Consider the following 24,870-nt stretch of genomic DNA (forward strand, 5'->3'; position numbering starts at 1 on the left):
TACTAAATTCTCAAACGCACTCCCAAACGTGAATAACATCCTAAGTAAATACTACCCGATTCTCACCAGCAACCAGAAACTTAAGAAGATTTTTCCCGACCGTCCCAGAGTGGCCTACAGACGCAACACTAATTTTAAAGATGTTCTTGTGCACGCCAAACTACAGAAAAAGAAGAAGTTGGGAACCAATCCCTGTGGTCGCCCCAGGTGCTCTACATGCAAACACATTCAATCCACTACTACAGTAAAAAGTACAGCGTCGAATTACACACACAAGGTAACTTCGGCTTTCACCTGCACATCAAGCAATGTAGTCTACTGTCTAGAATGCGCCGCTTGTAGCAAACAATACATAGGTGAGACCGGACAACAAATCAATACAAGACTCAATGGTCACCGCGCGGACACAAAACACAATTTAACCAAAGCAGTAGCCAGCCACTTTAATGAACATGGACATATGTTTGACAAAGCAAGGCTCTATATACTACAAACAAATTTCCGTTCCCCTCGCGAAAGGAAGTACACGGAATCATACCTCATACACAAGTTTAATTGCCTACACCCGACAGGAATTAATTTGGCACGCGGCAACTTAGAATCTTTAAAAGCTGTAACTTAAATCTGAAACTCTCATATCATCAACCAATACACAAAACACATTAGGCCACCAGCCAACTTTAATTCTTAACCTCACCTACTCTTTCATTTCGGAGGAAAAAGGGGAGAAGGAAGGAGAGAGGAAAAAGGGGAAAAAAATTTTCCTGCCTACTACTCAATTTAATGTACTCTTTCAGGATTTTACGTCTATACCAAGTGTACGATCCCCTTCTTCCATGTACACTTGCCCGCGCACGCTTCTGCACGCGTCACCCTCCTGTTTGCTATACCGATTTCGCCCCCCCCTTCCCCCTGCCCCCCTTTTTTAGCCTTTTTTTTGAAACCCCCTCGACAACACATTCCGAAGTCAATATGCCTTTTTCGGCGCCTCAACCCAGAGTATCGCCTTCTGGATGCCGCCGTAACGACACCTACGTTAAGCGCGTGGGGCAGTGCCCCTTGAAAGACCATGCCGCTGCCTTTCAGTCACCCCACACATTGCACCGCAGACTCCTCGTCGCCACCTTAACTATTCCAAAATTACTCGACCTATTGCTTGACCGGCCGTTCTAATGCCTCAAAAACATGCCGCCAACGACTCCCCCTGAATACCTCCTAACCTTTCGCATCCCCAACACGCTCCCAAGCCCCCGTATTTCTTAAAGATTTCATTTTTCTCTTTCTTTTTCTTTCACCCCCCCCCCTTTGTTGTGTCTTGGTACGGCCCTGGCTCCCCCCTCCTTTTTTTTCTTTTTTTTCCCTTTTTTCTGCTTCTATTTCTTTTCTTTCCTCCCCGCGTGCCCACTCTCACGCTCTTGTCCCTTCGTCTTGAGAATGAGGCTCACAGACGTCGGACGACAGTGCCTGTTCCCTCTTGTAATCTCTCTCTTTAAAACCAGCCGCCAGCGACAACACCCGCACGTGACGTCACTGCACTAACCCTTTAAAACTAACACGCCGAGGATGACGAGGCCGCCTTTGACGAAGATAGGTCCACCTATCGAAACGTTGGCCAGCCTGTCTGAGGTACTTCAACCCTGTTTAAAAAATTTTATACCACAGTGTTTCTATTTCCGTATTTCTGTCGTTAATACACTTAAAAGCTCACTATATTCCCACTCTTTGGCCATTTGCAAAGTTCTTCCTCGACTCTTGTGGCTCTATTTGTTATTTCTTCAGCGTTCAAATTTGGACTGGCCATTTCGCGCTCCTTGCTCTCTTTCCCAACTACATGTCCCATTTTCAACATGATGCGTTTATGGTCACTCCCTATGCTGCTATTCCCTTCCTCCATCAATAACCATTTCTCTCAACTTATTACGAATTCCTTCTGTCATCAGACAGTAATGAATGGTTGATTGCCGGTTTCCCACTTCCCACGTGATCTGCCCTTCACACTTAGGCCCCGCATTCACGATAACGAGGTTGTGTTGCCCACAAAGATCTAGCATTGACTTCCCGTTGTTGTCGGTATAGCCATCTGCATCCTGTATGTGGGCATTCATGTCGCCTAATAAGATAATTTTGGCATCATTCCAGAAACCCTTAATATCAGCACTTATGCATTCCACTAACTCTTGATTCTTCTCTGTGCAATTAATTCCGGTCCACAAATATGTAACGCCCAGCCAAGTCCTTTTCCCGCTAATTGTACCTGATAACCAAAGATGCTCTTCACATTTTGAATTTACGCTTTTCCACTTGGCTCCCTGATGGATGAACATACCCACTCCCCTCCCTTTCTTTCCGACTTAGTTCGATTGCACCCTTCCCAAACGTAATTATCAATAACTGGTGGCTCTTCGTACAGCTAAGGTGCGTTTATGTAACCGCATATACCCATATTTGTTCTCCATTTAACTGCTCATCAATCTCTGCCCACTTTTCCATTCTTCTGTCTCCCTGCAGGTTGGTGTAGCCTATTGCATGCCGAGCTCTCTTTCTTGTTTTCCTCCTGCTTCTGTTATTGACGGCGATGCTTTTCTGAGGTTCCCCTTGGGTACCTTCTTCATTACTACCTACTCTGGCCTCCTGAGCGCCCGTGGGCCCCCTAAAAAAGGAACAGCACGACAAGCAAGACGCCAGCCCACTTCTCGTCCAAGCCTGTAATTGAAGTGGATCCTGTCTCATTCAAAACCACCCCTTCTTCGCACTTCCCTGTTTACTTCGACAACCTCGAAGCCTTTCTCTCGGTTCATTTTCCATATCGCCTCATTAGCCGCCACTACGGCTCTTTGTACGTGACTCACATACAGACACCTCTGGCACCGTTTACACCTTGATCTGCACCTGAGGGCCGACCTGAGGGCGCCTTAGGGTCGACGACAACTCGCGCAAGTAGTCTGCCCCCTTTGCCAAGAGCGGGGCTAGTCCTGTCCCTTTTCTGTTTAAGACATCATTTTGCCCACCTGCTAATATGACAAGGTTGCGCATGTGGGCATTTCCGCGAGCTTTTCTTTTGCTCGCTCCATGACAGAATCCAGTGTCCGCCCTGGAAATGTCCCTGCCGCCACATTTCTATCGCCTTTCACTCTCTCCATAATTGATTCTGAGCACCTAGCCAGGTTTGAGTCGCCGGCGATAATTACCATTTCACTTTCTCCATCCTCTTCTTGCTTCCCTTTGTTCTTTTCTGTGTGATTCGGACTTGACAAGGCGCATTGACCCCTGCGCTCCTGCTTTCTTGCGGCGCAGCCTCAAGGTAGGCGCCGCTCTTTCCAGCTACCCCCTCACCACGTTCCATGCATTCCATATTCTTTGCTGGCACTTCCTCTCCTGACACGTCGGGGGCCTGCGTTCCATTGTCACGACCATTCTCGTTCAGAATGGCCTCCCTGTTCAGCTTTTAAGGCGAAACCCTTTAAGGGCTCATGCTCGCGGCCGCGGCGGCGTCCGTTCGCAGAACATGTCACACTTCTCTAGGGAGCACTCGGGACGTCATTATTGTGGCGCGCGTGCTGCGCATGCGCCTAGTAGATGGCGCCACCCTCGCGCTCCAAAATGGCGTCGGCAGACCAGGCCCCGAACACGCTCAAGTTAAACAAATGGCCACAAAGGGCGAAAACATCGACCACGCGCCGCTGCTAATAAAACCAGCATAGTAGAATCACTTCGGGATACTTACGCTAGTTCCAATATTTCCCGCTAGAGGCGCCGTAATAAGCGCAATTTTCTTTTACAAGCTTTCTCTTACAATTACCGAAGCATTTTATTGCATAAAAAGAGGGCGAAATTATCACTGTTAATCATATTGCGCTTTTTATTAATAAGTTTATGCTTTCTTTGTCAGTATAAACGCAAATAGCGTTCAGCATCCTCGATCTTTCACGTGTCCTCTGGCCTGGATTTAAAATTTTTACCGGTATTTTCGAGTGCACTGCAGCACGGATTCATTCGTTCGTACACTTTGCTTCTTTGTTGCTAAAACTAGTTCATTGCGCTTCGATGTCTCTCGTTATTTAACTTTGGGTGAAGTGACGTGTTTGCAAGCGAAAGTATAAGCCCGAAAGCTAGGTTTCGGTCGTGAGTCATTCGGAGCACGTCTGCATAGAAACGGGAGCTGGATTCTGCTGCGGCGGACAACGGCAATAACGTTGAGTCGTTTAACACCACTGCTTGAATCGTTATGTAATATTCGTCTCATTACCTTCCAGGAGGATAGATCCTGCATTACGTATGGGCAGTCAGGATCTGAGTTGCTGTATCCTAAATAAACCTTTACTTGCGAGGCTGTCGTTATACACACACAACCAGGAAAGAAAGAGCGATATCGGAACGCGCGTCTCATTTTTCATCTTATTGTAGCCGTGGTCGTGGGTGACTGAGTAGCCTTATCAATATACATATTAAACTTTTTTTTTCGAGTCCGCCGGCAACTTATTTCGTCCCCAAAACCGAATAATCCTTCGGTAAAATGAAGTGAAAGTACAGAATTAAATGTAATAAACAGTTCGAAATGTTCTTGCTGTTCAGTTTGGTTTACCACAGGGCATTTATTTTTGCAATAGTGAAGTCGTGCATCACGTTCGTGCAGAAAAATAATGCAGCAGTTCCAAGGCTTCATGACTTTCATGCATTATTCGCTTGTGGAACCAGCAGTGGGATCTCTTCTAGTGTATAAATGAGCGCACAAATGTTCTCATTTGTGATCCTAATAATACTTCAGCTGTTGACATGTATTGTAGTTAGGCAGACATCAATTTTATGGACATTAGCAATATTTATTTAAAATGCTGCCTAAGCACCCTAGAAAAGACAGTGTACATTTGCATGTGTTCTTTAGTCGCAAACCATTACAACATATGGGTTATATATTTTTGCATTTCATATTGCAAAATTATGCTTTTTCAATTTCTGATGCAGTCAACATTTCTGTTCCAGACAAGCAGTAATAAGAACGGCGCCAGTATGAAGTAACACCCTCCACGCACTAAACAGAAGCTGCTGCCTGCTGCAACGCAAGGCCATTGTGCCAAAGGCCAACACAAGTCCAAAGTCCACACAAGGTCATTGTGTGGACTTTGGCTGCTACTAAAAAGTAAACAACACCCGGTTAAGAAATAAATATGCTTGATATATTCTATATTGGCTTGCTAGTCTTCAGATACATGTCATTTGTTTGTACCAGATGATATGAACGTTTGTTCCTGTTTACAGTTCAGCATAACTGGTTCGAACATAAAATAAAACACCTCATGAGTTTGGTTATACTGTGCTGTATCTCATGTGTCACTTTTCTGCCCCAGCAGAGTCTATGCCTAGCAAATCTCGGTCGTCGCAGGAGCTCCCATCTACACCAACAGGAAGGGGCTGGAGCCGAATTTGCAAGGCTTTTACACCATGAACAAAGAAGCGCAAGCAAACGAATTTGGATATCAAGTCTGCAGAGCACTGTGTCAAGACTGAAAAGAGCTTCAGCCACCATTCTACTAGCACGGACATTTGGCCGTCATCCAGGTAACTCAAGAAGGACTTTATAAAAATTCTTCGTGCTCAGATGCACCTGAAACTTCTGACCAAGCACCGACGACGCTGGCCAAAAGAGTTCCGTCAGTTTGCCCTTAATCGGCTTCCTGGCCATGTCAATTCCATTTGGGCCAAGTGTCATTTCTTTTCTATAAATGCAAGCTTTTTCATTGCCCATTCTCGTTGAAGATCATTCATCTTCATCCCAACATAAAGGTCAACCGATCCTTCTCTGATACTTAATACGAGTCACTGTCTGTTAGAGTACCATACCTTTGGCAGTATCTTCTAGTATATGTTGTCATGCACAATTTCTCTCCTGAAATAGCTGATGCAGCATCAGCATGCGTCCCGCATATACCCTGCGGCATACGATATGCTCTGTCCTTTTTGCAGAAGAGAAAAGGGCACCCTGCCGCACGTCTTGGCAGAGTGCACAGAACTCAAGACCCCCCCTCCTCCCCTTCCCACCAACACCCCCAATCCCCAACCCCTTGAGCGATGGGAGACCTTGTTATCCAGCCCCGCCCTACCGATTGAGCTCGCACTGACGGACAGGGGCCAGGAGCTGCTGGAAACATATGGGTCCCGTAACTAGGGAACCACCCCGTCTGGTGCCTGCGTGCACCACCGATTTATTTCGGGCCCAGTGAATGTTGCTTCATCATCATTGCATTAACCTGCGCACCGTGTGCTATGCATGATTTTACTTTTCTTGAGATGTTTTAGCCTGGAATTCTTGCAGAGCAGAGTGACTTCTCTCTTGAATGCAAACTTTCTCATTTTCCATATTCCTAGTCTCGTTGATGATTGCTCTTCTTCCTCGATAGCCTGGGTCTTTGCGCAAGCTACACTGAAGTGATTGATCACAGAATCTGGTTTTGCTGCCCCACTTGGTTGTGGTCGCCGTGTTACATTTCTCGGATGTGGGGGCCTGGTCAGTTGCGTTGGTAAGCAGTCTCTCAAGGTAAGCATTTGCTCCTGCAGTCTGCACAGAGACATAGACTCCCAGTATGCACGCACTGTAACTGGTGCTCTCCGTTCATTCTTTCCTGCTGCAGCCATGGGCAAATTGTGCTTGTGGCCTATCTCGTCCCCGATTAAGCATGAACGGAGACCAGCATAATGCTTACATGGTCCGACGTGTATGGAGTTGATAGCCACATGGGTGGAATTGCCCGTAAAACTGGTTGATGAAGGTGATGTCCACGAAAGCGACTTGTCCATATTGAGACAATGTAGGGCACCAAATGCGAGCCACACATCAGCGGCCCCCGAAAGAAAAGAAACGTGCAGGTTGGAAAGGAGTTAACTTTAAAATGCCGGGTAGTCCATGTTGCTGTGCTGGCTGCGGCAGCCGATGCCTGCATCACCCGATTGCTTCGCAACGCAAGTTGCTCATCTTTAACGGCGACTGCCGCTGCGAACAGGTATGGCACTCTGTCCAATCTGCTTGAGCCGCTGGTTGTCGCTCGTTACCAGAATGCCATGTGCGACGACGATGGTGAGCCGTTTACGAGCTCGCGTCAATCATTGCAGCGTACCTCGACATGCAAATTTTATTTCTGCTATCACACGAGAACGTACACTGTTCGTATTCTGCCAATAAAGTCGCACGCTCTGTTCATTCACTTGTGGTTCGCTTGTACGGGCGTCAGTAGAGGCCCCTTGGTCTCCTGGCAATTACAACACACCAGCTAGGTGGCATCCAAGGCATTGAGGCATGTCGCATAGCCGGCAGGGCAAGCATGGCGCGTACCAGCGTACGCTACCGGCAAAAAACGGCCATATTGAATTTCGCTCTAAAAAGCGCACCTCCGCTTCCGGACTGAACAGCGCCATCTGACGTCCACCCAAGTAATTGGCTTCCATGCGCTGCCGCTGCTTATTTTCGTATCACTGCGGAAGGTACACTTTCCCTTCTCTAAATTTGGTTCTTTGTTCTGTGGGCAGACGCTCCTCGCTAGCCGAGTAAGTCGGATGTCTCCAAAGCGCGCTCGCGCTGCCCAACGAAAGCGCAAGTCGCGGCAAGCTCAGCGACAGCGAAAAGGAACAGCGATGCGAGTGGAAAGGAACAGCGTCTTCCACAGTCTCCCAACACAAGGTTGAGGACCAATGAACGGATGCGACTGAAGCGACTCAATCGGTCTCCTGGGACGAAGGCTAAAGAGGCAGAAGGCAAGCGGCAACAACGCCTTCGCAACAGGCTCCGGCAACAGCACCAACAACAACAAGGCACTTCTAGCGGGGTATGCCAGCTACCAGATTGAGCAGTTCAGACAACAGCAACAGAGGCAGTCATAGAAAGGCTTTCGCCTACAGTATTTAAGCTCAGCAAAGTGCCCATACATTTTTCCTCGGCTGCTTGAAGTCATTTTTCCGCAACCTTCCGTGCCTCACGCTCCCTATTTAGCTCATTTTTGAGCTCTTTGACCTGTTTGAAACACGCATCCTGGAAAGCCTCCATTTTCTTCATTCTAGCATCGACATCACAGTGCGTGGCGATTGACTCGATTCCCTCTCCCTTCTCATCCGTCCTCTCGTCTGCCTCGAGGGACACCCCGCCCACTGCCCGCTTTCCCGGCTTTCTTGACATGCATGCACGGCTTTTTCCAATGGAAATACTATAATACGATAATAATGCAGAGCACGTGCCTTCTACCAAAAAGCGATACGCCCAGTACCTAAATCCTTAATATGCGGCAAAGGAATTATCACCAATGTTTTAAAAGCAATCAATGCAGCACATACTTTAGGTATGCCACGTTTTCGGATGTGTTCAACCACGCGGCCACGCTCTCACTTTCCTACCAAAGCAATATTCCTGATACCAAAGCACACTCAGTGAAGCAACTAATAGCTATTAGTCTTGTAACTTCCAAGGTACCTTTTAAAGGCTATAGAGACTTAACGTCCCACCCCGTTGCACGTATTGAAGCACGTGGCGCGAAAGCACGCTCTCACTATCCTGCAAAACCAAATATGCACGGAACACACCCGCGTACACTAAAGAGGATAGAGAAAAGAAGGGAACTACCCAATTATTATTTAAATGCTAAAAAATCAGCAAGTTAAAAAAGAACAAGCTCAAAGCATCCACAAAAAAACTTATGGTTTCATCGCCGCCACGGAGCCCTAGAAAAACGCGTCCATCCGCCACGAAACCTCACGCTACTTTCTATTACCTACTACTGCTATCTGCCACTACTACTACTGCGCGCTTTGTTTTCTTGGCCTGTTGTTGAGGCAGTGCCACCGCCGTGCTTCCGGTGGAACGAACGCAGAGCGCAGCGGAGCATGGAAGACGGTGACAGCGAAGAGGAGGAGTACGGCGAAGGGGTGAGGAGGAAAGCGGAGGGCTGCACGAGACATGCTCCACGGCGGCGACCCGCCACGAGATGGCGCCATACTAGCGTGCGCCGTCACCCGCTCGTCGATCAGGTTATTCATTTATTCATTTATTTATTCATTCAAAATACTGACGGGCTCCAAATAGGAGTATTGTGTGAGGGGGTCATGTACAGAAAATGAAGGACACAAATAAAGCAGCTCATGCATCATTATACTGCGATGAGGTTTATTCTCGTTCACGACGTTGTGGAACGCTAGGCAAAACAAGGCACTGCAAGGGCTGTCCGAAGCACGGGGTCGCTCGAGATCACGGCACGGCCCTTCGTCTTCCTCTTCAGACGGCACATACACAGGGGCGCGTCTGCTTCATTACAATGCCCCGGGAGCTAAGCGTAGCCATCCTGGCGACTCAGGGCGCGGAGAAGATGAGCGGGTCGTAGTACGGTTTCAGGCGGTTGACATGTACTGTCTCTCGCCCACGACGACGCAGGTCTGGTGACACGGTGAGCGGCTCGACGATGTAGTTGACCGGTGAAGTGGCCTCGATTATACGGTATGGACCGTGATAACGCGCCAGGAGTTTGGAAGAAAGGCCAGGAATGGTGGCTGGTATCCAAAGCCACACAAGTGAACCAGGAACAAAGTTGGGCGGTGGTTGATGAGCACGGTCATGTCTTGTCTTTTGACGTTCTTGAGTCTCACTAGTCAGGGCACGTGCCAGCTGACGGCAATCTTCAGCATATTTGGCGACTTCGGAAAGCGGAGTATACTCTGTAGCGTCAGGTTGGTACGGCAGTATGGTGTCCAAAGGGCATGATGGCTCACGGCCATACACAAGGAAAAAGGGGGAAAAGCCGGTGGTCGCTTGCGTCGCGGTGTTGTACGCGAACGTAACAAAGGGGAGTACGGTGTCCCAGTTGGAGTGGTCGGATGAAATATACATCCGCAACATGTCGCCAAGTGTGCGATTGAAGCGCTCGGTAAGACCGTTGGTTGGGGGATGGTACGCGGTCGATTTGCGATGAATTATCCTGCACTCAGCGAGGAGGGCTTGGATGCCCTCCGACAGGAAGACACGGCCCCTATCACTCAGTAATTCTCGGGGAGCACCGTGGCGAAGGACAAAATTGCGAAGGATGAAAAAACCAACGTCACGGGCGGTCGCTGCTGGCAGTGCTGCAGTCTCAGCGTAGCGAGTAAGGTGATCTACGCCGACAATAATCCACCGATTTCCACGCCCGCTGCATGGAAACGGGCCGTAGAGGTCGATGCCGACGCGGTCGAACGGACGAGACGGGCATGGCAGCGGCTGCAACGGTCCTGTGAAACGCTGTGTAGGTGTTTTGCTTTGTTGGCATGTAGTGCAAGACTGAATGTACTTTTGCACAAAGTTGTACATGCCTCTCCAATAATAGCGCTGACGCAACCTTGTGTAAGTTTGGAGGACGCCGGCATGAGCGCTTAGGGGGTCAGCGTGAAAAGACGCGCAGACGTCAGAGCGCATATGACGAGGTATAGCGAGGAGCCATTTGCGTCCGTCGGGCATGTAGTTTCGGCGATATAGAATGTTGTCCCGCACTGAGAAGTGGGTTGCTTGGCGACGCAGTGCTCGTGTCGAAGGGACATCAGACGGAGCAGCAAGGTAGTCGAGTAACATTGCAAGGGATGGGTCCTTGCGCTGCTCTGTGAGCATGTCAGGGATGGTGAACGGTGACAGGGTGGACGAGGAAGCTGACAACGACGCCAAATCAGGCGTCAGTGGGGAGCGAGAGAGCGCATCAGCGTCGGAGTGCTTGCGACCAGAGCGGTACATGACGCGGATGTCGTACTCTTGCAAGCGAAGCGCCCAACGTCCCAAGCGTCCAGACGGGTCTTTCAAGGAAGAAAGCCAACAAAGGGCATGGTGGTCAGTAACAACGGCGAAAGAACGGCCGTAAAGGTATGGGCGAAACTTGCTTAATGCCCAGATGATCGCTAGACACTCCTTTTCTGTGACGGAGTAATTTAATTCTGCTTTCTTTAGAGTACGGCTCGCATAAGCGACGACGTATTCATCATAGCCAGCTTTCCGTTGCGCTAAGACCGCGCCAAGGCCAACTCCGCTGGCGTCAGTATGGACTTCCGTGGGAGCATCAGGGTCGTAGTGGCGAAGAATCGGTGGCGAGGTCAACAAGTGGCGCAATTGCTGAAATGCTGCATCACATTCAGGTGACCATGCTGCTATGCCGTTACTGGCGGAAAGTAAACTTGTCAAAGGCGCCATGATGGATGCGAAATTGCGTACGAAGCGACGAAAATAAGAACATAAGCCAATAAAAATTGGAGGACGCTTAAGCTTCGCCTTCAAGAGTGGGACGCGACAGCGTTCCCGTCGACCCGCCAAGGGGTATAAGACAATGCGCTACGGCACAGCAATCACTTACGATGCGCCCCGCATCGGACTTAGCGCCCACCTATCACGCGGTGAGCGTCAAGCAACGCAGCGTTCGGCGCGGCGACGAAACGTGCGCCTGAGCGAACGAAACGAACCAAAGAACTCGGTGTCTCGGAGGGGAAACGATCTACGCCAACCAAACGTCGTTGGCGGCACGGGCCGGGCAGAGAGATACGGGCAGAGAGATAGATAGTAATCTAAACCGGAAGCACGGCGAAGCGTCGTCAGGGGAGAGGGAGTCCCGCGACGCGCCTGGCAGCGGTCCCAATGCGCGCGCGGCGCTCCTCCTGTCGGGGCAGTGCCGTACATTGAGAGGAGGGGGTCTTCTGTGTTTGCCGCAAGATGGCTCTGCGTGTGCGGAAAGCGCAGAAGAAATGCAGCGGAAACGCACTTCGCAACTCGTGTAATTGTGACTTCTGTACGTTACATGTTCATAATTACCGATATACACCGCAGTATAACTTTCCACGGCTCGTTTCGAAGGCAACACCGCATTCACTAGAGGCGCGTTTGCACCGCTTGGAAGCATCGAACTCGTGGCTGAGTGGTAGCGTCTCCGTCTCACACTCCGGAGACCTGGGTTCGATTCCCACCGGGCCAATCTTGGAAGTTACTTTTTATTTATGAAGCGCCTGCCGTGATTTATCGCTCACGGTCAACGCCGCCGACGCCGACACCCGACGCCGACGACACCGGCTTTTCTGCGACACGAGCTCCTTAACGCTATCGCGTTAAAACTTCGGAGGGTTTTGATAGACGTGGGCCTTGGGAACTCTGCAACAGCGCGGAGCTTGTCTGGATCCGGGAGGACGCCGTCTTTTGAGATAACGTGACCCAATATGGTTAGCTTGCTTGCAGCAAAGCGGCACTTTTTGAGGTTAAGCTGTAGACCGGCAGAGGCGAGACAGGTCAGAATGTCATGCAGGCGAGCGAGGTGCGTCGGAAAATCGGTTGAGAAGACGACGATGTCGTCGAGGTAACATAAACAGGTCTTCCATTTGTGGCCACGAAGGATGGTGTCGATCATACGCTCAAAAGTAGCAGGCGCGTTGCACAACCCGAAGGGCATGACGTTAAATTCGTAGAGGCCATCGGGTGTAACGAATGCGGTTTTCGGACGGTCAGGCTTGGCCATGGGAACTTGCCAGTACCCGGAGCGCAGATCCAGGGAACTGAAGTATTCTGCGCCTTGTAAACAGTCGAGAGCGTCATCGATTCGAGGCAGAGGATAAACGTCTTTCCTCGTTATCTTGTTTAGGCGTCTGTAGTCGACACAAAAGCGAATGGAGCCATCTTTTTTCCTCACCAATACGACAGGTGAAGACCAAGGACTTTGAGAGGGACGGATGACTTTACGTTGGAGCATGTCGTCCACGTGCTCCGTGATGATGCGGCGCTCTTCGGCAGAGACACGATACGGGCGCTGTCGCAAGGGGGAGTGGGAACCAGTGTCGATGATGTGAGAAACACCGGTGGCACGGCCCAGTGACGTCTGATGACAGTCGAAAGAAGAGACAAACTTGTGAAGGAGAGCGAGAAGTTGGCGGCGATGAGATGGGGAAAGTGCAGGGTCGATGGCCTTGTCAAAACCCACTGAAGGTGATGAGCCGGAGACCGAAGCGATGGCGTCAAGGTGACGGAGGGAGGCGGCAGGAACATCGAAGTCGTCGACGTAGTCGACCGCTTGAAAGTATCCTACCGTCTCTCCACGCAGTAGGCTGATCGGGTACTGGTAGTAGTTGGTGACCAGCATCACAGTTGAGCCAGAGGTTACAGTAAGCACGGCAAACGGAAGAACAATGCCCTTGCGTTGAGCAAACACATCGGACGGCGTGAACACTACGGTGGCGTCAGATGCGGAATCAGACGACAAGACAACAGCCATCGACGACTCAGGAGGTACGGTTGTGTCGGCATCAACAGTGAGTTTGTCGGCAAAGTGAGGAGAGCTGGTCGGCAGTGATTCACATAGTGGTAAAAGCGACACTTCTGCACGTGAACAGTCAATGACAGCATGATGACGTGACAGGAAATCCCAACCAATGATGAGGTCGTGAGAGCACGATGGTAGCACGAAACACTCGATTATGTACAGAACGTCGCTGATGGCGACACGGGCCGTGCATACAGCTGAAGGGTGGATTCGCTGCGCGCTGGCAGTGGCGAGCACCAGGCCAGAGCGAGCTGTAGTCACTTTTCGTAGCTTGCGGCAAAGGCCCTCGTGAATGACGGAAACGGCTGCTCCGGTATCGACTAGTGCCACTGCTGGTACTCCCTCTACAAAAACGGTAATTACATTTTGCGGCGAAGATTCAGGTCTTGAGAAAATCGACGTATTTGCAGTTCTTGCCTCAGGAACTGCAGCAGTCAGTTTCCCTCTTCAGTGGGAACTCGACGACGCAGGGGCGAAATCGAACGCCGACGAGGGGAAGGGGAACGCCGAGTTTCCAACCGGCGATCAGTGTCGAGACGTCGCGGTGATAATGGAGGCGTGGCGGCGTATTGAGGTGCGTAGCGGGGCCTGTCAAAGCTGGTAGACGCAGTTGAGGCGCGGCGGCGACAGAAGCGTGCCACATGGCCAGCAATGCCGCAGGCGAAGCAGATAGGCCGGTTGTCTTGAGTGCGCCACGTCTCGGTGGGACGAAAAAAGTGTGGTGACGGTCGGGCAACTTGAAATGAAGCCGGATTCATGGGCGATGGAAAGGAAGCGGTCTGCGCAGGTGGCCGTGCAATGACGGCTGCATAACTGAGCGGCAGCGACGTAGGGTGGTTGGCAAAGTTGGTATGGGCCAGCGGCACACTCATAGGGTTGGGTGGGGGGGTTGTAGGAGCTGCAGGAAGCGCTTCAGATATGTGATTTCGGATGGCTTCCTGCAGCGTTGGAGGCAAAGCTGCCGTAGGTGCGTCACTGTGAGGCAGCAGCGAGAGCTGCCTGGCCACCTCTTCACGGATAAAATCTTTGATATGCTGCGAGAGGGTCGAGTTGGTGAATTCGGTAGAAACCGCGATGCTGGAGACGGAATCGGCGTGCGGGATGTTCTGGCGAGCGATGGAACGTTGGCGGCGCAGCTCGTCAAAGCTCTGGCAGAGGTTAATGAGGACGGATACGCTAGTTGGGTCTTTGGCCAGCAACATCTGGAATGCGCTGTCCTCGATGCCCTTGAGGATGTGTTTGATCTTGTCATCCTCTGACATGCTGGGATTGACCCGCTTGCACAAATCGAGAACATCCTCGATGTAGCTGGGGAATGTTTCTCCAGGCTGCTGTGCGCGCTGGCGTAGACGCTGTTCAGCGCGTAGCGTATGCACAGCTGGGCGATCAAACACTTCTGCAAACAGAGTCTTAAAGGCGGACCAGCTTGTAAAGTCTGATTCGTGGTTGAAGAACCAAAGTTTGGCTACGTCGGCGAGGTAGAACGGCACGTTGGTCAGCTTAGACTGGTCATCCCATCGGTTATGGGCACTTACACGTTCGTACGATGAGAGCCAGTCTTCCACGTCGTGTTCGGCGGTCCCACTGAAAATGGGTGGGTCGCGCTGACGAGGGACGCCGGCGCAGATGACAGTGGCAGCCGGTGGGGCGGGCAACGAGGTGGCGGGATCAGGCATAGTGCAAGGCGATCTTGTTGGCAGGGTTCGAGTGCGGAGCTCCAGGACGAGGCGAAGGATCTCAGCAACCTCCACCAAATGCGATGAGGTTTATTCTCGTTCACGACGTTGTGGAACGCTAGGCAAAACAAGGCACTGCAAGGGCTGTCCGAAGCACGGGGTCGCTCGAGATCACGGCACGGCCCTTCGTCTTCCTCTTCAGACGGCACATACACAGGGGCGCGTCTGCTTCATTACAATACAATGGGTAACAGTTTCGCAGGACGCAGAGAAGTAATGACAAGTATTAAGCTACAAATATAAGGCCAGAAAAATATTGCACAGTACATGCAATCTCTGAAGGAACATTGAAATGGTGGCTAAAAGGGTGGCTAACAAAGTACAAGGCAGTTAATAAAGCAGCTAAGAAAACCAGGGCAGTACTTGGCCTTTGAAGACTGCACTGTCATGAATGGCAACGATGCGATCAGGAAGATCATTCCAGTAGCTCATGGCACGCGGAAGCGCTGATGAACTTAAAAGCCGTGGTTCGGCGAAATACGCTCCTAAAGCTGTGGCTATCACAAAGACGACGGGATGTACGATGTAGTTCGCTAAGGGGAACGGTATTAGGATGCTGACTATGAATTATTTTGTGCAAAAGACAGAGCAAAGCGACATTCCTTCGTAGCTCTAGTGTCGAGAGTGATAGCGAGAACTTCAGGTTAGTAACGCTAGTCTGTCGGTCATATTTCTTGGTTATAAAACCAAGCGCGGTTCTGAATTCGTTCTAGTGATTGTATTAGATAAGCCTGATGCGGTGACCATATGTGCGAGGCGAATTCAAGTTGAGGACGAACAAAAGTATGATAGGCTAGTTTTCGAGTGGTTAATGGGGCATATCGAAGATTGCGTTTCAGACAGCCAAGAGTACGCGATGCTTTGGCGGTCATGTTATTAATGTGAGTCTTCCAGCAAAAAGTGACAGTGAGATATACGCCAAGGTACTTGTATGAAGTCGCATGCGCACAAGGGTTAGAATTTAGCGAGTATGGGAAGACTGAAGGCGTCTTCTTGCGGGTAAAAGCCATAGTTCTGCATTTGTCAGGATTCAGCGTCATTTGCCACCATGTGCACCAGTTAGCGATTTGATCTAAGTCGTTCTGAAGTTCGAGGTATTCAGAGGGTGAGCTAATGTTCGGATATATTAGGCAGTCGTTTGCGAAAAGTCTAATGGTTAAAGTAATGTTAGACGGCAGGTCATTGATGTAGATTAAAAACAGTAATGGACCCAAGACGCTGCCCTGGGGAACACCGGAGGAGACGTCAGTTAAATCGGATGAATATCCGACAACGACGGTCAACTGCTTACGAAATGACAGGAACTTACGCAACCATGAGATCGTTGAAAAATGTAAGTGCAATGACGATAGTTTAGCTATTAGTCGGGAGTGTGGAACGCGATCAAATGCCTTGGAGTCGTCAAGAAAAATGTAGTCAGTCTGGAAACCTTCATCCATGTTAGAAAACAGTTCGCTGGTGTATTCTATTAACTGCGTGTCACACGAATATCTCTTGCTAAAGCCATGCTGGTTTGGGAAAAAGAAATTATTGCGTTCAAGGTAACGCGCGATGCCTGATGCGGTGATGTGTTCAAGAAGTTTGCATGCGATACAGGTTAGAGATATAGTGCGACAGTTACTGACATGATTTCTACCACCAGCTTTAAAAATGGGAATAACTTTAGCGATTTTCCAATCATCAGGTATTTCCTCGATAGACAATGATTGCTCGAATATGTTACAGAGGATATCGCTGGAATGATTTAGGGTGTTCTTAAGGATTTTGGCACTTATGCCGTCAACGCCACAGCAAGTTGATAACTTGAGGTTATTAATTAAAGATGCAATTCCAGTAGCAGTCACGTTTATAGGTTCCATGTATTGATAGTGGACATCGCTTAGCTGTGGGATACTGGAATCGTCTTCTTGAGTAAAGACAGATCTAAAGAAAGTGTTAAAAACAAGCGGGCACTCTATGTTTACTTATGGGCGCCCCGACGTCGTTCAAATCACTAAGGCATGCGGCGAGCGCGTCCACCGATACCATATGTGGCGCTGTCGTGGGCTTCGGAACCCCTGCGCGTGCGCTGCTTCGCCTTCCATCGTGCCGCCGTGTTCTTGCCGGCTCGTCTGCGGCTCACGCTAGACGAGCTCGCCGAGCTCAGCGCCGCCGGGAGGACCCTGCCGTTCCGGTTCTTTGTCTTAATATAACGCGAATTCCAAACACCTAAACCGCTACGCTTAAATTTAAATTACGGAGCGTCGTAATCGCCGTTGACCTTTTTTTCTCGCCTGGGTTTTTACGTGGCGTGGGAGTGGGAAGCTTTATAAATCTTAGAAACAATTAATTAGTAGATAACCATCGTATTCAACTTCGTTATCTCCAACAGTAAGCCTTACTCTTTAATCCAGAAAGTTATTTTCGAATGGTTATTCTTGTGGTGATAATAGTTGGATAATTTATAGGCAGTTCCTCATTCCAGGAAACCACTTAGTCGAGAAATTCATTTTTGAATGCTTAGTTTTGTGACTAAAATCGTTGGCTAATTGATATATTGTTACGGCGTAACCAAGAGTGGCGCCAGTCAGAAGAAAATGATTTGACGCGTAGAGGTCGAATCGGTCTCGACAGCCCTCTAATACTCTTAGAAAGAGAAGCATTACGTCTGTGTGTAGGTCTTCCTAAATTTGTTGCAAATTATATTCTTTATCTAGAATCCCGTGTTCCGCCACTTTCGTGCAGGTTCCGGCTTTTGACGGTGCAGACGTTCTTAAGGATTTACGAATCACCACTGCGTCATCCCCAAATAATCTTTATTTCACAACCTGCGTTGTTTTTCGGTGTCATCTGGCCGCGACTACATAATGCGCAAATTATATTCGTGCAAAAATTACTTGATTCTTTGGGCGTGCGCATATGCGATGTTCTTCCTATTACCGACAGAGCTGTTGCCACGGATATTCAATTTGATGACATCTTTCCTAATAATGCAAAATTACTTCCACACCGTATTCTAGACGGTATATTTCAAGATCACCTTAAAAACCTTCAAACAAACGTTGCAATTGCTACAGATGCTTCACAATGTGAAGAAAAGTCAGGTGTAGGAATATTTTCCCCGATTCTCGATTGGACATTTTCTCTTCGGATGCCAGATTTCATACCGATTTTTTAGCCGAATTCATGGCCGTGGTGCTGGCATTACGCAAATTAGGACCATCAATTACGTCAGCCGTGATAGTCACTGATTCTTTATCATTGTGCTCATCCCTTACTGCTTCTAGTGATTCTCGCGTGATGAGGACATTTCAATCATTGGTACCTGGTTACTTGAGAAGCGTGCGTTTGATTTGGGTGCCTGGCCATAAAGGACTAATCATTAATGAAATTGCAGACTCTCTAGCCAAGGCATCGATAAGTGGCCCGATTCTTCCTTGCTGCCCTTTGACTGCTTATGTTACTGCAGCTAGATTTCGCAGGAGATATCATTATACAGTCAGTATCAGGCTCCGCAATTACTAACTCTGTGGATTACGGACATCTCCTGCACCCTTGGAACAGAGATTTTTGCCGATCACGGAAAATTGAAGTGTCCATCACGAAGCTGCGCTGCCGTATACCTGCATTGAACTTCTACCTCCACAGGTCCGGTCTGGTCCCCTCACCATTATGCTCATTCTGTGGCGAAGCGGAGACAATCGACCATTTCTTGTTGTCTTGCAGACCTTTTTCTATTATAAGAAAACGACTACTCGAAATCCCGTTTCGCTCTATTGGTCTAACTTTATCAGTGCCTGTGATCCTACCTTTTGGAGCCTCCATTGTTGGGTTCAGCAACAGAAATATTTGCTTGGCGATCCAAAATTACCTCATTGAAACCAATCGATTTTCATGTTAGATTGATCGTTCTCCCTCCCAACCATAGCTTTCTTTTATTTCTTATCTTTTATTAATTCTTATTGTTATTATTATTATTATTATTATCTCATACCCGGTTTTCATCTGATTATTTCCTTTTCTCTCCAAACACAAAACGTTTACTTTTAAACTCACATGCCCAAATTGTTAACTGCCTTGTTATCATTATTATATTTAGGCACCTAATTAAACCGCCCGATTCTTGGCCAATCCCCCACTGTGGGTATGTGCCACGGCCACTCAGGACAACAACAACAACAACGACGACAGCCATCTTGTTTATGCATCGTTGTCTCTCTCGCAAATATCGTAAATACATGTTTATATGTGATTTCTACAACGTAGCGAAATGATGACCATGCATCCCGTACAGTGTTTCCACGTCGGCTCGAGAAACCCGTCGGACGGAAGAGGAGGAAGAAGAAGGCGCTCCACAGAAGCATGCCTGCCAACGTTGCGGGAGCCGTGGCCGCGGTCGCCCTCTGGGTCGCCATCTTCCTGCTGTGCGTGCAGCCTTGCCAGGCGCGCGTCCCGCCCAACTACGTCAGCTCGCGGCGCGACGACCCGCACTTCGGCCGCGCGTACCGGGAGGTGAGCCGCTGGTTCTGGCGCTACGTGGACGCCGAGCGCGGCCGGCTCGACTCGATCCGGCGCCGGCTGGACCGGCTCGAGGTGGCGCAGCGCTCGTACGACGGCGTCGATCCCGAGCAGTACTTGGGACTGCCCATGAACGCGTTCCTGCTCATCAAGCGGCTCGCCAGAGACTACGTGCAGGTGCTCGAGGAGGCCAGGGACGACACCAACGCCAAGCTGCTGCTCGCCATGCGGCCGGGAGGCAAGAGGGCCAGGCGATACCAGTTTCCGAGCAAGAAGGACGTCTCCAAGGCGGCCCGTGCCGTGCTTGAGTTTCAGAGGAACCAGGGCTACTCGGCCAAGCAGATCGCCGACGGTCTGGCCGCCGAGCCCAACTCGCCCCTGTACAACTTCCAGATGACGGCGAGAGACTGCTTCCACCTCGGCGTGGCCGCCAGCGAAGCTGAGGACGGCGAGAGCACCCAGGAGTGGATGCTCGAGGCGCTCGACCGAGCCGCTGATGGCACGGTGGACGCCGCCGCCGCCAAGGAGTACCTGGCCTACGGCTACTTCCTGGAGGGTGACTACCAAAGTGCCACCGACACGAACAACCAGCTGCTCGAAGAGGACCCGAGCAATATGAGGGCGTTTCTCAACATGGAGTTCTACCAAGAAGGCGGGCCGGGTCACTGCTACGCCTCGCCTGCCACGCTTCTCGAGATGACGCTGTTCAAAAAACTCACGCATCCCGCACGAACGGACAAAACCTGCACGCGGCTTAGAAATGCGTTGCAAAACACCTATGAAGGGCAAGTATACCGGGAGCAAGTGGTCCGGGAGCCATCCACGATCGTGTTCCACAACATTCTATCATCTACGGAAACGTCTGCGCTGCGGCGCGTAAGCGCGGCCGACGGTGTCGGGGTCAGCGTGCCCTCCGACCACACTCTCCGAGAGCTGGCCCGGAAACTGGAGGAAGCCACGGACATGAAAGTGCTCGCTTCGAAGATACCCTGGAAACAGCTGGTCTCGTACTGCCAAGAGCACACGTGGCTAAACCCGGGTAACAACCTTCGCTCGAAGCCATTTGCCACGTGGTGGGTGTTCACGGGCCCCGGTGTTCTCGGCGGACTGGACAGGTCTCTCTTCCCACAAGTCAATCTTGACTCTGGGATGGCGCTGTTGCGGTAAGTTGCCCCCCATTAGATCACAAAGGAAACGACAGCACAAAAAAAATCCGCAGCCAATGCTTGCGTCTCGATTTCGCATCGCAGCTCAGCGCTAACCGGTCGGTGTCGCGCACGAAGCAATTAAAATCTAATAATGGTAGACGTATGACCTTCTCGCACTATAACGGCTTTGCAGTAAACTACTCGTGCCTGCAACATGTTAAGCAGTAGGGCAAGAAAGCTGGGACGTAAGGGAAAGAAGGGCTGTGTAGTCTCAGCCTATGTACATACGTGAAAGATCATGTGCTCAAAAACGCGCATGACGCGCAGTTTACGTTGCAGTGTTTGGAAAGTGGTCTATCAATCTGGTCTAGACAAGGTATCTAACTGGTGCGACATTGTAAAATGCGACTTAACAGCCAAAAGTGCAAACTAATCAGGATTTCGCGCAATACTGCTTCGTCTAACTTGGCCAATTATCACTTGATGAACTCTGTACACAAAGAAGTCACTTCCTATATATACTTAGGCGTCCACATAACATCTAAATTTTCGTGGCAAACATACATAAACCACATCACTAACAATGCTAACCGCACGCTTGGTTACCTCCGTCGCAATTTCTCTATGGCACCCGCTGACTTAAAGCTACTTCTGTACAAAATACTAATACGTCCTAAGCTTGAATATGCCGCTTCTGTCTGTGACCCTGGCCTAGATTACTTAACAAATGCAACAGAATCTGTACAAAATAGTAGCGCACGTTTTATTCTTACTAACCATTCTCGGACATTAAGTGTAACATCTATGAAGACTACTTTAAACCTCTCTCTACTCTCATCTCGTAGGAAGTTAATTAGCACGCGTATCACTGCTGCAGAAAATTTATTACTACAATCCGAAATTAAAAACTGCACTTTTCTCTGAACCTGCATACATATAATCTCGTACTGACCATCACCATAAATTCAGCGTTCCACATTGTCGCACGAACCTATTTTTTTATTCATTTATTCCTGAAACTACGAATGAATGGAATCATCTGCCAGCTTCAATTGTTAGCATAACTGATACATCTGTTTTTAGGACTTCTATTGAAGAATACTTTTGTTAATCAGCATTTTTTTAATTTTCTTAATATTATAACCTGTCGTCTGTACATGTTCTGTATTTCGTTCCACTCCCTTCTGTATTGCCTTCGGCCCTTGAAGGTAGAATAAATAAATTAATAAACAACGATCTCAATTTTTCACACCTGCAGGTCTCATTGTTGATAACCTGACACTGTCATTACTAACTTAGGTTTTGGACGCAGCAGAACGTCAGAGAAGCTCAACACTTATCTAAACTGACCCAGTCATCACAGCCGCGGCAAAACAAAGCTTTTGTTGAAGCAGTGCACTTGGAAAAGTGACACAAGCGTAGATGATTAGGACAGGCGCTGAACTATTAAACTGAATTGCCAAAAATCATGGCCAAATCAGCCCGTGAGTATCTATTAAAACAAAGTTGTTAAACTCGCAATGCCGCGTTATTTAAATTTTGTCAGCGGGCTCTGTAATGTTAAACTATTCCAATGTGTTTTATTCCATTCTGCTGACGTCAAATTTACGTAACCGCCAACACAAGCATCGGGCGGTGACCCGCAGCGTAGCCTGAGCAGCCCAATCAAACGCTCGCTTCGTTTATAGGAGGTCACATTTGTTTGCTTTCAAACTGAATAACATTGCCGTCATTTAGCACTTTTTCCTATCTAATTGACTGAAAAGAGGCGATGAGCACGCTCAAGTTGAGAGGGTTTCAATGGGGCCGAGCCAGCGCACTGAAGATAGATGGCCGGATTAAAAGGGAGGTGCCAGCGTCTGCGATTAGTCCGCTTTCCCTTAATTATCTTGCGGTGGCCTGTCCAAAATCGCGGCGACGGGCAACGACACTTAAAAATGCGGATAAAACGGATCCTCAGCTAGGAAGAGCTGGCAGAGCGATGTCGTATAGGTGCCGAAAAGGCTCGGTAACGTTATACTGCCACACAAACAGTTTCATTATATGCAAATAAACTCATGCTTTCCAGCAGGTGCGAGCAGCCAGTGGCTGAGGAATCGGAGGCAGCCATCTTCTATTCCTTTCGGAACGGGCCTGTCTCTGGCTATTCAGGAAAAAAATGCAGTTTTGTTCGGCATATTAATACATCTTTAACGTGCACACGTCAGTTTATCGCAATGAGTTTTCGTGGTTTTGTGACATCGAGTGACAGACGGGGGAAGTGGGTGCAGCCTGAAACCTTTTGACCAATAGCAGAGGGTAATGGCAAAAAGGCGTCGAATCAGAAATAATTAATGAGAGCAGCATTCCGGGTAAGTTGGTAATCAATTACTGAAGTATTATTGCGCAACAGAAAAGACACGGACGTAAGGGAAGAACACACACCAGGTGCAAAGTTTCGAGGTTGAAAGTTTGCGCTTGGTGTGTGTTCTCCTCTTACGTCCGTGTCTTTTCTGTTGCGCAATAATACTTCGGTAATTAAAATAACTTTTCTTTCGCTCGGTCAAATCATGCATAATTATTGTGTACACGTCATGTGAGATTGGGAGCTATCGCGGTTTTCGCGACCTCTCATGACAGACAGGCGAAGTGGGAGTGGTCTAAAAATGTTCTTGGCCAATCGTGGAGGGCTGGTGGCAGAATTGGAATAGAAAAGTTTGGAATATCTCTGCGCTATAGCGCCCATGGTCCGGCAACATTGCCTTGTACTGCCGCTGCCCGCATAAGTCAGGGTTCACATAATCCTATCTGTGATATGGTTTGCCATGGGTGACTGGCCGTCATGCGTACACATGTGATCTTGCGGCTCTGTCGATCCGAGGACTTTTCCTGTGCTGACCTGTGCGCCGCCCGCGTTGCAGCTACCACGTGATGAGCGATGGGACGCGAGACCGCGAGCCCATCCCGTACTCGTGCCGTAGCGACAACGTGACCATCTTCTACAAGCGCATCATGCTTGAAGACCAGCGCGTCTTGTGCCAAGCATCCTCCGGCGACGCGTGCGACAGGTACGCACTGCGGCCCTGAGTCGCTGTGTGTGCGCTGCTTCAGCTCAGTCTGTTGTACGTCTTGTGAATAAAACCTCACTCAAGACTGCGCACAATTGCTGGAACTCGCTTGTCAACTCACAGTGCCTCAGCGTTGCTTGATGCATGAATGTTTCAGCGATATTTATCATGATGTTTATGCGTAACCATCAGAGCAGCTATACTCTCTCAGTAATCTGTTGTATCTTCAAATCCTAAATCAAGTGCTTTTGCTGATGTGCAGGCACATAAGCAGAGTCCGTTCCTGCGAGATTTATTTGGCATAAGATGCGCGTTGAGAACTTATCAAGTGTGAGTGACTCTTGGTCTGTAGGCTGCCAGGATCATTCGCGGTAGCCTACATGCGTCGTATGCGGATGTTAACTGGGGCGAAAGAACGCCGCTGGAACAGCTTTAGACAAAAGAATAACCTGAGTACCAGACGCTTGCCGCTATACATAGGCTTTCGGCATTTATATGCTGAATACCAGGCTGCCTTTGAAACTGTTTTGCCTCCAGCTGCACACCTTTCTTTTAGAGGTCTGTTTCAGAGGCAGTCTGACTAGAATTGTGCTCACGTTCACAGTAAGGTGCTGCGTAAGCCGCTTTATTTTTTAGAGCGCAGCTCTTTGGCGTCCGTTCCTGGGTTTCGCGTCGTCGTCGGCGTTGTCGTCGGCCTCGTAACCAGCTCCGCCCCCCTTTCACCCCCCCAGCGCTAGCAGCGACCGACTGATACCGCTGGATGCCGCTGACGCCGCTAGAGAGTCAAGATAACGTGACTGCATAGAACACCGTCGCCGCCATGCAGAAAGAGGAGGAAAGGGTCCCCCCCCCCCTGTTCTTGTGTGGCGGATAGGGTGCTCTTCAGTTGCCGACGCGCCGGTTATTTCACGTAGGCCCCGGCACGTCAACGAATACGTGACCAACTTCCCACGGCTAGACCTGGTTCTTAGCGCTGCGGAAGCGAGGGTATCATATTGTTTGTGTCGGCATCGGCGGCGTTGTCCCTGAAACCAACTCCGCAGCTGGGGTTGACTAACTATCGGCGTCAGCGGCATCAGTCAGTCACTGCTATCTCTTCCCTCCTCCCTTTATCGTGCTGTCCGCTAGCTGCGCGCGCTTCTGCCCCCACCGTTTGCCG

At 49.5% G+C, this 24,870-nt stretch overlaps 1 protein-coding gene across 1 annotated transcript; it reads left to right on the forward strand.

Moving 5' to 3' along the window:
- Positions 1 to 19,316: 19,316 nt before the first annotated feature.
- LOC135904059 (prolyl 4-hydroxylase subunit alpha-2-like) lies at positions 19,317 to 23,806 on the forward strand. Its single transcript, XM_065434646.1, has 2 exons — positions 19,317 to 20,679; positions 23,565 to 23,806. The coding sequence occupies exons 1-2, from the start codon at positions 19,361 to 19,363 to the stop codon at positions 23,728 to 23,730; spliced, it is 1,485 nt and encodes a 494-aa protein (XP_065290718.1). The 5' UTR covers positions 19,317 to 19,360; the 3' UTR covers positions 23,731 to 23,806.
- Positions 23,807 to 24,870: the final 1,064 nt, after the last annotated feature.

Source organism: Dermacentor albipictus, chromosome 5, assembly GCF_038994185.2.
Source record: "Dermacentor albipictus isolate Rhodes 1998 colony chromosome 5, USDA_Dalb.pri_finalv2, whole genome shotgun sequence".
NCBI classification, from domain to species: Eukaryota; Metazoa; Arthropoda; class Arachnida; order Ixodida; family Ixodidae; genus Dermacentor; species Dermacentor albipictus.

Coding starts and splice junctions, on each gene's coding strand:
- LOC135904059 (XM_065434646.1), top strand. CDS start 19,361: ATGCCTGCCAACGTTGCGGGAGCCGTGGCCGCGGTCGCCCTCTGGGTC. Junction 20,680..23,564: donor TCTGGGATGGCGCTGTTGCG/GTAAGTTGCCCC, acceptor CCCGCGTTGCAG/CTACCACGTGATGAGCGATG.